The sequence below is a fragment of the Chiloscyllium plagiosum genome, unplaced genomic scaffold, assembly GCF_037043375.1.
Source record: "Chiloscyllium plagiosum isolate Xiang-an unplaced genomic scaffold, Cpla_swu_hap1 HiC_scaffold_19, whole genome shotgun sequence".
NCBI classification, from domain to species: Eukaryota; Metazoa; Chordata; class Chondrichthyes; order Orectolobiformes; family Hemiscylliidae; genus Chiloscyllium; species Chiloscyllium plagiosum.
The window spans coordinates 39,317,219-39,333,046 of NW_028270157.1; the positions used below are offsets into that span (position 1 = coordinate 39,317,219).

The window sequence follows — 15,828 nt, forward strand, 5'->3', positions numbered from 1 at the left end:
AGGTGACACTTTAAAGGTTGCCTGTGATCATTTCTGCTTCAGAGATCCCTAGGATTAGTTTGTAATGATTGCTTGTGGCCAAAGTTCCTAAAATATGTTGATGGTCACTGCAAGAGACACATTCAGATTATAATAGCAGATGTGTTTAAATTCAAATCTAGAATACTTAAAGAATGCAATTTCTCCTTGAACAGCCTCACATCACCCACAAGCAGATTCCACATTTGCAGACAGAACAAAATAAACTTACTCAGCCCCCTCTGGATGTGCTGACAGACATTTTTCATATTTATTGCACAGTTGTAATTCAGTTGAAAATGGAAGGTTTTCCATATCCACTTGAGAGTTGTGGGCTCTATGTATTATTCTATTCCATGTTCCAATTTGCATCACAGTCCCTGTCAAACCTATCAGCTTGGAGCCTTCCCACATTCCCACCCAACTATTATTTAACTATTAATATCTCCAATTTTCCCCAAGCCCAAGGCCCACCACTTACCCATGTTTGACATCATTATGCAAAATCCCTGGAGTAATCCACTCAGACTTTCAGACATTTTCTTGAAGCACATTTAGTGTGGGTCATGTAAATTGCTGCCAAATACTATACATTTGACAATGACGTAGCATGTGCCATGCACCAATATACCTGTCCCCTTTATTATTCAATTCTGGCAACTATGACAAGCTGTCTGACTGTCTATACTAAAAGGCAAGGCAAGGCTGAACTGTATGACTATGTTCTGAATGAAATGGCAAAAGAGCAAAAAGGCAAGGTAAAGGTACAATGAGCATTTAAGTGCAAAGTGAGTGACTGGTAAGAAAGTAAACTAAACCAAGAAAGACACTGTCCCTTTGGTGTATGTCCATGCAATTTAAGAGAAGGAAGAGCACTGCAGTTTAAAATGTTAAGGAGCTACAAAGTGCAGTACTGAAGTACTGAATTGTATTAAAGAAATTAGTCAGCATATGCCATGATGAATGTGATGAAACTGGTGCTCTGCTGATCACTTCCATGTGGACGGACATGAAGCAGCTGCTTCCCATGGAGTGTGGTCTGAGATCTTGGGAAAGGATAACAAACAGAGGCCCAGAGAAGATGCCTGCATATTGCAGCTGCCAGATAACCAGTCTGACTTTTAAATTGGGAGTTGGTACCATCACGCTTCTCACTGGTATCTGGGAGAATAGTGAACTGCATACTAAAGAAATGAACAACTAATGAAACATGCATGCGTGCAAATATGGCCAGTCATTTCCTTGGGAGATTCTAGCTGTTAAAACCTCAAAAGGAAAAATCGCGTTTTTCTTTCACTGTATATTTCCAATTTACTCATCATTGCCCACATAATTAAGTTCCTGGGAAAAGATTGCTCCATGTTCTAAAACAAAAAACAAATTACTATTAGAGAGCCAAAGCAAATATTTGATATTAGAACATATGTTATGTAAGGTAAGAACCAGAATGAATTTCTAACCCTCTGTGAAATCTGCTTTTTCCTGAGGCAACTAGCACAATAGAAAGTGGCTGTTGAAAACATCTGACCCACAAATGCCAATAGGTTATCAATAAAACAACTACTCATTAGGCTGCAACCTACAAGTTGGATTTATACATTTATATATTTGAACATGCTACCTCCTATCCAGCATTTAATCTCATACTCACCTGACTACCGGATCCACTGCTCCATCATCTTTCCCACATCAACAGGGTCCAATTGAAGGATGGCTCTTCCATTAATGCAGCAAGCATTCATGATTCCACCGAAGTGCTTGAATGCTAGGCCTTCCGAATCAGAGGCAAGAAGGTCCACTACCAGTTCAAAACTGTCATTTAACATAACACAGAACCCCGTAAGTGAAAAATACACTTTAAGATATTTTATAGGAGAAGGTGAGGACTGCAGATGCTGGAGATCAGAGCTGAAAAATGTGTTGCTGGCAAAGCGCAGCAGGTCAGGCAGCATCCAAGGAGCAGAAGAATCGATGTTTCGGGCATAAGCCCTTCTTCAGGAAAAGATATTTTATGTACATCTCAGTCCATTGTAAGAAATAGATCATTCCTTGCAACTTTAATTGTAAGAAATAGATCATTCCTGAAATGACAGTATTCATGCCAATGCTTGAATGGATGCACATTTCTGCTTTGCCACTTTAGGATGCATTTATTTTTAGTTTAGATTAAATGGAAGAAATTTGTCTTTACAATGTGGCTAAACTGAAAGAATAAATCCAGTTTTATTGTCTGATCATATAGATGAAGAATGAGAATCCTTTGAGTGGGCACTCATAACATTTCAACTTACATAAGAACATATGAAACAGATGTAGATGATTCAGTTCTTCAAGCCTGCACATGATTGAATCAGACTTTAGCTAATCTGATTATGACCTTAACTGCACTTTCCTGCTTTCTCCCAATTATCCGTAACAGATTAAACATCTGTCTAATTCAGTCTTGAATAATAGAATAAGCCTCCAATTCTCTTGGGGTAAGAATTCAAAAGACTAATGAACCTGACAAGAAATTTCTCATCATCTCCATCGTTAACGGGAGACACCTTAATTTGGAACTCTGCACCTCTAGATCTAGATTTTCCAGAATGGGAAACATCCTCTCAGCAACCATCCTGCAAAGTCTCTTGAGAATTTTACATCCCAGAAGATCACTTCTCATTCTTCAAACCGCCAATAAATAATGGCCTACCTGCTCAATCTTCTTGCAGAAACAACTCCCTTACCTTAGTAATAACCTTCTCTGAACTTCGTCCAGTGCAAGTATATATTTCCTTGAATAAGGAAAGTAAAATTGCACAAAGCACTGTAGGCACAATCTCACCACTATTCTGCACATAGATTAGATTACTTGCAGTGCAGAAACAGGCCCTTCAACCCAACAAGTCCACACCGACCCGCCGAAGCACAACCCACCCAGACCCATTCCCCTACATTTACCCCTTCACCTAACACTACGGGCAATTTAGCATGGCCAATTCACCTAACCTGCATATTTTTTGGATTGTGGGAGGAAATCGGAGCACCCAGAGGAAACCCACACAGACACAGGGAGAATGTGCAAACTCCACACACAGAGTCGCCTGAAGCTTCTCTACTTTTATGTTCCATTTCCTTTGCAAAAAAGACTGAAATTCCAATTGCTTTCCCAATTATTTGCTCAACCAGCATGCTAAATTTTTGTCATTCATATACAAGAACACCTAGATCCCACAGTTCCCCAGCATTCTCCATTCTCTCTCCATTTAAATAACATTCTATTTTTCTATTCTTCTTGTGAAAGTACACAACTGCACATTACCATATTTGTCCCTTCATCAAAATCAATAGAGTGCATTCAGTTGAGGCTCCAGGTCTGATCCCTCTGGCACACTATTAGTGTTTACCTACCTGAAAATGATACAGTGTTTCCCATTAGTCAGCAAATCTTCAACTCATGCTAATATACACCTCAGCAAGACAGACTATGTTCTTTTGACACACTTTTTATGCGGCACTTTATTGATTGCTCTTTGAAAATTCAAATGCACTACACCTACTAGTTTAACTTTATCCACCAGCGTATTACATCCTCAAAAGGATGCAAATATGTCTGTCAACACAAAATAACATTAAGGGAAGTCAATAGTGTAATTTAATTAGGTGCTCCAGTTTCCTCCCACAGTCCAAAGATGTGCAGATTAGGTGAATTGGCCAAGCTAAATTGCCCATAGTGTTCAGGGACATGTAGGTTAAGTACAATAGTCAGGGGAAATGTAGAGTAATAGGGGTAGGGGATGGGTCTGGATGGGATACTCTTCAGAGGGTCTGTGTGGACTTGTTGGGCCAAATGGCCTGTTTCTACATTGTAGGGATTCTATGAAAAAGAAGATTTGAAGTCATGCAATGATGATTACAAATTGTTGCAATATGTAATTTGAGAACAAAATTCAAGTTAAAAAAAGGTTTAATTAACAAGAGTAACAATATGGGAAAACTAAAATTAGATTTTGAACTGGACTAAGTGAAGATGCTGATATACCAGAACAGTCAGTTGCACTACAGCAACGTTAACTTCTTATAATGCAAGTTGTGTCAGATGTTTCATACTTTAAATACAAATAACTGTGAAATAGAAAAAAAAATGATCATAGATTAGGCTGATTTCCAAAATCCTGAAAGTAGGAATCTCTGTTAGAAGCCAGAGAATGGAGTTGAGAATCGTATCAGCCCTAATCAAATAACGGAGCAGATTCAGTGGCCAAATGGCCTAATTCTGCTTCTAGATCTTATGGTTTTAATTAAATGGAAACAAAGAAACAAAGTAAATTCTGCTGGCTGTATTTTGGTGATTTTTACAAAGATGTGAAAAATTAAATCTGAAGTCTCTTCCTTTGATGAGGTTACATCTTTTCTTTTCAGAATGAAGTTAGACTATCTCAACAAGATTTTTCACAAACTTTAACCAGATTGAAAAGTCTGCCAATTTCATAATAGTAGTCTACCAATAAACACAAGCTGAAATCTACAGAGGCCAGCTTATATTTATTAGCAACAATAGCAAATCAGTATTTGTTTTTCAAAGACTTAAAAGTTATTATATCTCAATTTCATGTTGTCACCATTGTTTTAATCATTGCCCACCTCAAACTAAACCAAATTGTTTTTAAATTCAGTGCTCTGCTTTCCCCTGAGCTGAGCTTCCATGCCCCTATCCTCTCCACCATATAGACAAGCAACTTCCTTCTGTATAGTATCATGATTAACAGCCCACTCTTTAGCCTGTCTTCCGCTGGAACAATCATTCATTGTTTTATTACCCCTATAATCACTATTCTAAACTATTCAGGTTGGGTATCATGAAGCTTAACGCATCAAAATCTGTAGTGCAGGATCCAAACTTACATCAAATCCCACTCAACTATCTTCCCTGTGCTTGCTGATCTTCATTGACTCTCAGTAAATCAACATTTTTAATTGAAAAATTCTGTCTTTAAATTTTTCCCTAACCCTGTTTTCTAAGACATCCTCCAGCAATTCACACCACTGTTGATAGCCAAACAGGTCCTAATCTCATGTAACTGCCTTACCACAAACCCTCTCTCCCACTTGTTAAGACTTACCACTAATCAAGCTTTAACTCATTCTTCCAGATACTTCCTTCTTTCACTTTTTAAAAATCTTATTATGTTCCTGTGAAGCACTTCAGAGCATTGTCGAACAATAAATAACTATATAAATATAAGCTGTTGTACTTGAGGCTTAAAATAAAACAATTAAGTCTTTGGCAAGCCATGTGTAACTTTCCAATGTAATTATAGATTTACTTTCTAGTAACAACTTTTATTATCATCAAACCCTCTGTCACAGACTTCCATTCTGCTGTGGTCCTGTACAACACAAGAGTCTTACATAACATGCTTCACATATTTCTTTCTGCCATATTGAATAATATATATATTGAACAAGGGTCGTCTTTTGTTTGTCATTTATATAAATGATTTCGATGACAATATAGATGGCATGGTTAGTAAGTTTGCAAATGACACCAAAATTGGTGGCATTGTAGACAGTGAAGAAGGTTTTCTAAGACTGCAAAGGGATCTTGATCAAATGGGTCAATGGGCTGAAAAGTGGCAGATGGAGTTCAATCTGGATGAACATGAGGTATTGCATTTTGATACAACAAACAAGGGTAGGGCTTACATAATTAATGATAGGGCCTTGGATAGTGTTGTAGAACAGAGGCACCTCGGAGTGCAGGTATATAATTTTTTGAAGTTTGCATCACATATAATCAGGGTGGTTAAAAAGTTGTTTGGCACACTTGCCTTCTGATGCTTAGTCCTTTGAATATAGGAGTTGGGAAGTCATATTGAGATTGTACAGGCCTCAATGTGACTGCGAGGCCTCTTCTGGAATACTGTGTCCAGTTTTGGTCGCCTGGTTACAGGAAGGAAATTATCAAGCTGGAGAGGGTTCAAAAGAGATTTACCAGGATGTTGCCAGATATGGAAGGTTTGAGTTATAAAGAAAGGCTGTGACTTTTTTTCACTGGAACATAGGAGGTTGACAGGCAATCTAATAAAGTTTATAAAATAATGAGAAGTATAGATAGAGTTAATGGTTGTAATCTTTCCCTTTTCTTGGAGGATTTTAATCTTGGGGGCACATTTTTAAAGTGAAAGGAGAGAGATTTAAAAAAGACAAAATGAGACAATTTTTTAAAAACAGAGAGTGGTTCACATATGGAATGATGGATGTAGGTCCAATTACAATGTTTAAAAGAAATCTGGATAGATTCATGAATAGGAAAGTTTTGGAAGGATATAGGCCAGGACCAAGCAGATGGGTGTAGTTTAGTTTGGGATTATGTTCGGCATGGACTGGTTGGACCAAAGGGTCTGTTTCTGTGTTGTATGACTCCATAACAATGTATTATGAAGTGTTAATGTTTTCTTTTTTCCATGTAGTAGATATTCCTGAACATTGCAACAATTCCTAATGAATGTGTGCTGATAGATAGCTGATATTTGACCATGTACATCAGTTGTTTTGCAATACTAAGATGAGTTTTTTAAAATGATTTACTAAGCAGTTTTTTTTGCATTTGTATGGAATAAGCAGGAATAGTTGCAATAGATGATGTGTGTGGAGGTGCAGGTGAATTTGTGGCAGATATGGAAGTGTCCCCCCTTACTTCCCTCCAAGGCCCCAAGGGACACTTCCATATCTGCCACAAATTCACCTGCACCTCCACACACATCATCTATTGCATCTGCTGCACCCGATGTGGCCTCCTCTATATTGGGGAGACAGGCCGCCTACTTGCGGAACGTTTCAGAGAACACCTCTGGGACACCCAGACCAACCAACCCAACCACCCCGTAGCCCAACACTTTAACTCCCCCTCCCACTCCACCAAGGACATGCAGGTCCTTGGACTCCTCCATCGCCAGACCATGGCAACACGACGGTTGGAGGAAGAGCGCCTCATCTTCTGCCTGGGAACCCTCCAACCACAAGGGATGAACTCAGATTTCTCCAGTTTACTCATTTCCCCTCCCCCCACCTTGTCTCAGTCAAATCCCTCGAACTCAGCACCGCCTTCCTAACCTGCAATCATCTTCCTGATCTCTCCGCCCCCACCCCACTCTGGCCTATCACCCTCACCTTGACCTCCCTCCATCTATCGCATTTCCAAAGCCCCTCCCCCAAGTCCCTCCTCCCTACCTTTTATCTTAGCCTGCTGGACACACTTTCCTCATTCCTGAAGAAGGGCTTATGCCCGAAATGTCAATTCTCCTGTTCCTTGGATGCTGCCTGACCTGCTGCGCTTTTCCAGCAACACATTTTCAGCTCTTTATTAAACATAATCAAGATCAGTGAAAAATACGAAGGCCTTGGCCAAAAAGCAGGGAAGTCACTTCCAATTAAAAGAGGTTGATTGCCTACCCACTTTAGCTAAACTGATGTAGTTATTAAATATACTGGTTAACATTTCAATTTGGTTGTATATATAACTGTACATTTTTTTTCCATGAGATCAGTGTACTTTGTCTCAAACATCACATGTAGAAATTATCTAGTCCATTTTCCATAAACTAATGAAAATCAAACATTTAAAAGACATTTGGATAGATACATGAATAGGAAAGGCTTGGAGGGTTATGGACCAGCAGTAGGCATATTGGATTAGTTTAGTTTGCGATTATGTTCAGCATGGAGTGGTTGGACTGAAGGGTCTAATTCCATGCTGTATAACTCTATGATTTAGCAGATGTTGACCCACTGTGTCAATATGCCGCCGTTGGCCAGAATTTATTGAAAGGGAAGTTTCAGTTCTTTTTAGAAAAGAGATTAGAACTAGAAACATCTTCAGCGCAGCATAGCCTAAAAGCATCAAGCATGAACAATACAAAATTTTTCAATTAAATTATTTTACATTTAAAGACAGAAAATAATTTTGCAATGCAAATATTATTTAATGATGTTCACATCTTTGACATGTTTATACGCTATCTGGAAAGGATATTCTTTTAAACAATCACCAATTCTTTACAATTATCAAGTAAATTCCTTCTTCGATTTATATTAAATGGACGAAGCTCACAACAACTGAGGAGTGTTTTATCAGAAAGAGCTAAGATCTTTTTTACTTTTATAAATGGACTCTTGCTGAATTTAGATTTTAAGTTAAAAATCACACAACACCAGGTTATAGTCCAACAGGTTTAATTGGAAGCACTAGCTTTCGGAGCGCTGCTCCTTCATCATATCATGGATTTAGATTAGCTGCTATTGCTCATAGAGTGGGCAAGTTTGCTGTTCCTGGAAGGTTCCAGAAATTGCTAGGACAAAAGCTAGCTCATCATCTCTTTGGAAATTCACTCCACAAATTGTGTGAAGATAGCTGTGCAATCCACATTAAGGAGAAAGAGACATTGTGTCTCTCCAGTTGAAGCTATTATCACTGAACTCAATATAAGACCATAAGACATAGGAGTGGAAGTAAGGCCATTCAGCCCATCGAGTCCACTCCGCCATTCAATCATGGCTGATGAGCATTTCAACTCCACTTACCCGCATTCTCCCCGTAGCCCTTAATTCTTTGTGACATCAAGAATTTATCAATCTCTGCTTTGAAGACATTTAGCGTCCCTGCCTCCACTGCACTCTGCGGCAATGAATTCCACAGGCCCACCACTCTGTGGCTGAAGAAATGTCTCCGCATTTCTGTTCTGAATTTACCCCCTCTAATTCTAAGGCCGTGTCCACGAGTCCTAGTCTCCTCGCCTAACGGAAACAATTTTCTAGCGTCCACCCTTTCCAAGCCATGTATTATCTTGTAAGTTTCTATTAGATCTCCCCTTAATCTTCTAAACTCCAATGAATACAATCCCAGGATCCTCAGCTGTTCCTCGTATGTTAGACCTACCATTCCAGGGATCATCCGTGTGAATCTCCGCTGGACACGCTCCAGTGCCAGTATGTCCTTCCTGAGATGTGGGGACCAAAACTGGACACACTACTCCAAATGGGGCCTAACCAGAACTTTGTAAAGTCTCCGTAGCACAACAGTGCTTTTATATTCCAACCCTCTTGAGATAAATGACAACATTGCATTCGCTTTCTTAATCACGGACTCAACCTGCATGTTTACCTTTAGAGAATCCTCAACTAGCACTCCCAGATCCCTTTGTACTTTGGCTTTATGAATTTTCTCACCGTTTAGAAAGTAGTCTATGCTTGTATTCTTTTTTCCAAAGTGCAAGACCTCGCATTTGCTCATGTTGAATTCCATCAGCCATTTCCTGGACCACTCTTCCAAACTGTCTAGATCCTTCTGCAGCCTCCCGACTTCCTCAGTATTACCTGCCTGTCCACCTAACTTCGTATAATCAGCAAACTTCGCTAGAAGGCCCCCAGTCCCTTCATCCAGATCATTAATATATAACGTGAACAGCTGCGGCCCCAACATTGAACCCTGCGGGACACCGCTTGTCACCGGCTGCCATTCTGAAAAAGAACCTTTTATCCCAACTCTCTGCCTTCTGTCAGACAACCAATCCTCAATCCATACCAGTAGCTCACCTCGAACACCATGGGCCCTCACCTTACTCAGCAGCCTCCCGTGTGGCACCTTATCAAAGGCCTTTTGGAAGTCTAGATAGACCACATCCACTAGGTTTCCCTGGTCTAACCTACTTGTCACCTCTTCAAAGAATTCCAACAGGTTTGTCAGGCACGACCTCCCCTTACTAAAACCGTGTTGACTTGTTCTAATAATATGGCTGATTGGCACTAACAACTCTAGTCATCTCTTACAGAACATCATGATTTTGTCCAGAGGCATCAAAACCATCTTATTATGTTGAACTGTGCCATTCAGGAATTCTATCACATGATTTATTTTGAATAACTTTGATTAGACAGCTCTGAATTCCTTCCTCAGTCTGCTTTTTAACATCGGACCAGAGAACACGCAACTCCAGGCTCAGCTAAAGCTTACCTCAGTCTCAATGACTCTGGAAATGCAATTTCAGGAATAATCTGGAATTTGCCTGCAAAAATGAACCAATTTCCAGTCTGCAAGAATCAAAATTGTTTAGCTTGTAGTTACACGCACTAGCTTCTGAGATCCTACAAAAAGGCAAAACAAAAAAAAAAAATCGAAAGAACTACAGATGCTGTAAATTGGAGAAGAAAATGGAAATTGAGGGAGGCAATAAACAGACAGGTATTATACCTTCTGTGGTTGCAGTGGAAGGTGCCATGAGACTATGTGGAAGTGAAAGGAGAGTGGACCAGGGTGTCCTGGAGGGAACAGTGCCTGTGGAATGCTGACAAGGTGAGGGGGAGGGAATACAAGTGTGGTGGTAGCATCTCGTTGGAGGTGGTGGAAATTGCAGCTAATGATTCTCTGGATGCAGATGCCGGTGAGATGGTATGGGGGACAAGGGGGTCCCTATCACTGTTGCGGGAAGAAAGAGAGAGGATGAGGACAAAAGTGTGGGAGATAGGTCGAATTCAGCTGAGGGAGGGAACAAGTAAACGGACAGGCGTTACATCTTCTACGTGGAAGGGTCACTCGACTCGAAACATTGATTCTGATTTCTCTCCACAGATGCTAGATGCTGAGCTTTTCCAGCAATTTCCATTTTTGACTCCTATAAAAAGGCAATTCTGCCAGGCCTGCCAACTACAAGAACCTACTGGACATTCGCTTTCTCGATATGTGAATTAATTTTTTTGATGTTATTCATAATTGTAACTTCTCATTTCTTCCTTGTATGCATTTGTGTTGTAAAAATATTCCCTGGGTTTCAGTGCATGAATAAACCATCATTTTGCTTTAATGAGAAAGACAACTTGTTGCTGGTCATTTAGAAACTGGACTTCACAAACAGAAGTTGAGGTGGAACATATCATGGCCTATTTTGAAAGGGAAATAGATAAATTACAAGAAAAATAATTAAACATCACCAGCTATGAACAAAAGAGCAGGACCCTAAAATAATTCAATTCACCTCTTTCTTGTTGTGCTAAATGTTTGAAGGACTTCTCCTTCATCAGTTTCAAGATTGGCCATGCAATAATTCGGTTTTGGCCTTTAACTGTAAAGGTAAAAAATCTTGCAAGTGGCCTCAAAGAAAACATATCAGAAAGACCTTGCAATCTCTGTGAAGTGGATATGCCCCCGTTTCAACAGCAGTTTAACACAGGCACCAAGTCAAGACAAAGTCTTGGCATGCAACAGCAACAATGTCAGCAAAGTTAGCACACATGAGTAACCAATCACACTGAAGTATTCATATACAACAAACTAGGAAACTACAACCACTTAATATCCTTCAATTTTAATTTCATTGTGTGAAAATATAATTTAAGTGATTATGAATTCCTCAAAATGCAAACTAAAATAAGAGATACAATTTGTAAAGAAATCAAAGTAAATTCTTTTTCAAAAAGTATAATTTATTATGAAGAAATTTGACAAGCCATGAACAAAAAAATAGCTTTTACGGCAAGAAAGACTAAGCAATTAGTCTGCAATTTAAAACATGGTTAAACCCCATTCAGTAAGATCCAACATTCCCATGAATTTTGTACCAAGATTAACCATGCAGAAGTGTAAGTTTTTACCATGATTGCATTGGAGGCTTCACTTTGAGACAATATTTATATCCTATGTGCACTTAATGACATTAACTTGTGGATTTTCACATTTTTCTGCAGGTGTGGACACCTGAGGTTTCTTCCAGTTTCGATGCAACAATGATGGTGAATGTGGACAGTTTCATCGCTATTACCATCACATAATATAGCACAATCATTTCACTTTTCTAGCAATGCCTGTTTGGTCATTTCATCGAAATAAAATGTAAGTTTTGTACATTGCAGTGCTGGATTTAAATTCGAATTTAAGTGAAGAACTAAACAATTAGAAGGGTGTTCCTAGGTAGATTACAAGCTTACAAAAATCGAAATATTGAAGAGCCAATATAAAAAAAAAGTTTTTTTTAATATAACCACAAAAGATTTTTCTCAGCAGATATACAAAACTTTCTCAAGAACAGATTCAGGTTCTTGTAATTTAATACCTCTCAAACAGGTGTAAATTACATCTATGGTGAAGAAATATACACCTGGTAACAATTGCAATCAATCATAGAGACTGTATAAACCTCGTGTTTATAAGTCTCATATTACAGTGCTCATAAAGCTAATATTTTACAATCTATATGTGTGTTTAGGGTTGGTATCTTTTGTGCTAGTGTTTGTACACTTTAAACATTACTTCCTTTATTAAGTAGTGTTCAATGATCATGTGCTGTCCACGTATGTGTCTTTTTCTTGTGTACAGATGAAATTGTCTGAGACAGTCCATAAAATAGCTGGTAAAAAAGAAACATTTTTAAACTGGCATGCACAATAGGGAATAGCATGTCCAAAAATACAGAAACAAAGTATCAGGTTTATTGCATTGCTGTGTTTGTTTAACTTGCTTCATGTATTTGATCTACTTAAGGTTGCTCGCTATCTTGTTCTGTAGCTACTGGTATATCTTCCAATAGAGCAGATAACTGTCGCTGCGCACATGATAGGAACAGTTCCAAACTGGCTAAGTTACGCTGACGAGCCACTTGGTCAAGCTGCAAGACAAAACATGAAAAGTAAACCAACTGCAGACCACACAAGAACCAAAATCTGATTCAATACACATGTTCAAGCACCAACTTGAATATATATTAGGGTTCTGCTTTTTGTAAGTTCATAAAATTATAAGCATGCAGTGAAAAAATGGCACAGCTGCAGAAGCTGCATTAAAACATTTAACATAGAAATATCACTTATTATTTATCAAACTGCACCCGTGAACTTTAGTGCATAAATAAAAACACAGTACCAGTGGCTAGCTGTTCCCAAGATGCTGCCTGTATAAATCTGATCTAATTATTCCATTATTCTGTTTCACATCCAAAAATCACAGCAGGCAGTTAATGCTTTATTCATATCTGCTCAAATCATATACAGAATGCTGTTCAGTCACCTACTTTTGTCTATTCAGTTAATTTAATCCATGAAGAATATAACGGTGCCAAGATAAATGGGTTTTGCAGAAAATAAAGGACCGGAGATTCCATCAACTAGAAATCTCACAAAGATTGCTACTCCACTCCTTCAATTTTACAGAAGGACAGAGCTGTGCATTTCTAAGAAGGGCATCTGATCAGGCATCTTTCAGAAATGTGCAGCCATATATCCATCTGGCAGTTCTTTTGTAGTGCAGAACTCTCGGGGGGAGGCAAGCCATGCCTCTTTTTACAGCAGTCAGCTGACATATTCTGAAATTTAAAGATCCAGAAACACAGACAGCCATTTTGATAGCAGCTGTCAAAGTATACAAGGTACATTTATGGTTAGGGTGTCTGGAGGCAGGTTAACTCCCACAGAGTTCTCAGCCTCTGACTTGCTCTTGTACCAGAGAACTCAAAGGGCACAAAAAGGCTTCTTACATTGTCTTTTTTCCTCAAACAAAGATTCCATCTCCCCCTCCCCACATTCACTGTCAATGACAGGGCCTTCAACTATAACCAAAACATTTTCCACACATCTGCTCTCATCCCATCCCCGCTGTCCCAGAAGTGGTCCCTGTTTCATTTGCCACTCCACTATCCTTCATCACTTCCACCACCTCCAGCATAATGTCAAACACAGCTTCTCCTTCTCTTTTCAGTAGCATTTGAAGGAATTGCTCCTTCTTCCACATTGTGGTCCATTCCTCAGTCACCATTAACACCATGTCTCCTTCCCACAGTACCATCCCAAACAATTGCAGCTATAACACCTACCAATTTATCTCGACTCTTCTTGCTATCCAAAAACTCACAGTATTCTGGTGTAACAATAATTAGATTTTACTTCTTTCATTTTATTATATTCTGTGTGTTGCAATCTACTCTATATCTGAGAATTAAACGCAGGCTGGATGACTACTTCGTGGAACATCTCTGCCCAGTCTGCCAGCATGACACAATCTTTGGATTGTTTGCCATTTTAATTTACCACCTTCTCCTTGCACTCATTTCCATCCTTAGCCTGCTGCAATATCCCAAGTGAATCATCTTTTCTGATTAGACACGTAACACTAAAGGTCAACAACTTCAGATCATGAATTCTGGCCTCTATAACATTTTTTGGCCAAGTCTCAGTATATACCTTTCTTCATTGAATAATACACTGTAGAAGAGGCTCTTCAACCCATTAAGTCTGCACCAATACATGATAAACACCTGACAGTCAACCTAATTCCATTTACCAGCGTTTGGCCCATAGCCTTCAATGTTATGACATATCAAGTGCTCATTCTGGTACTTCTTAAAGAATGTGAGACAATTCACCTCTTAGACTCTCCCAGACAGCACATTCCAGAACGTGATTGGGTAAAAGAGGCTTCCTCCTATCCCCCCCCAAACCACCTGCCCTTCACCTTGAACCTGTGAAGTAACACATCTACTAAGTGGAACATCTGCTCCTTATCCTCTGTCCACGGCCCTTGTAACCTTGTACACATTAATCAAATTGTCCCTCAGTCTTCTCTGCTCCAGTGAAAACAATCCAAGTCTATCCAATCTTTCCTCATAACTCATAGTTTCCATCTCAGGCAGCATCTTGGCGAATCTTCTCTGCACCCCTTCCTATGCAATCACATCCTTCCTGTAATGTGGCAACCAAAACTGCAGGTACTACTCCAGCTTTGGTCTCACCAAAGGCCTATACCACTGTAATATGACTTCCCTGCTTTTGTAACCTATGCCTCAATTGATAAAGGAAAATGTCCCATATCCCTTTTCCACCACTCTACTAACATGCCCTTCCACCTTCACAGATCTATGGACAAACATGCCAAGGTCCCTTTGTTTCACAGAATTTCCTAGTTTCATGCATTCATGGAATGCTTCCTTGTCAAATTACTCCTTCCAAAGTGTATAACCTCACACTTTTTACAGTTAAGATCTATGACTTATCTGCCCATTTGACCATCCTGGAGAATTGAGGACTGCAGATGCTGGGGATCAGAGTTGAAAGAAGTGTGGTGCTGGAAAAGCATATCCGGTCAGGCAGCATTCAAGGAGCAGGAGAGTCTGCGTCCTGATTATATCTTCTTGTAGCCCAAGACACCCAACCTCACTGTTAACCACCTGGCTAATCTTTGTCATCCACAAATATACTAATCCACACCCCACTGCTATCCACATCATTTGTATAAATGACAAATAAATTGGGTACCCAACACAGGTCCCTGTGGTATGCCACTGGACACTGATTTGCGACACTAAAGTAGCCTTCTGTCATCACCCCCTGTCTCCTACAACTGTGCCAATTTTGAGTCCAGTTTTTCAAAATACCCTGTATCCCATGTGCATTTGCCTTCTTGATAAATTTCCTAGGTGGGACCTTGTCAATGGCCTTGCTAAAATCCATCAACTGCACAACCCTCATCCACACATGCTTTGTTTTCAAAGACAGCTTTTCATTCTTGGCCAATGCTTTGTTTTTTTAACAACAACTATTATTATTCTCTTTGCCTTCAATTTGAAGAAATCTTGCTTATTTAATTTCTCCTCTAATCTATCGTACTTTTCATTCTACTTGTCCCCATCTTTCAACATCATAAAGCCCATTGCATTTCTTTCTCCCATCAGTCTCAAAGATTTTGAATTGGACCTTACATGCTAACTCTATTTCTCTCTCCACCAATGCCAGCAGATTTGCTGTATTTTACAGTACTTTACATTCTTCACTTTTAATTCAGTCCCAAAAGTA

At 39.3% G+C, this 15,828-nt stretch overlaps 1 protein-coding gene across 2 annotated transcripts in view; it reads right to left on the reverse strand.

Moving 5' to 3' along the window:
- Positions 1–11,454: 11,454 nt before the first annotated feature.
- Positions 11,455–15,828, reverse strand: part of LOC122559657 (coiled-coil domain-containing protein 91-like) — a 195,088-nt gene continuing 190,714 nt past the window's right edge. For both annotated transcript variants that reach the window (XM_087997234.1, XM_043709495.2), the window contains one exon: positions 11,455–12,653. In XM_087997234.1, the coding sequence (XP_087853360.1) occupies positions 12,525–12,653 (129 nt within the window). In that variant the 3' untranslated portion in view covers positions 11,455–12,524. The remainder of the gene's footprint in view (positions 12,654–15,828) is intronic.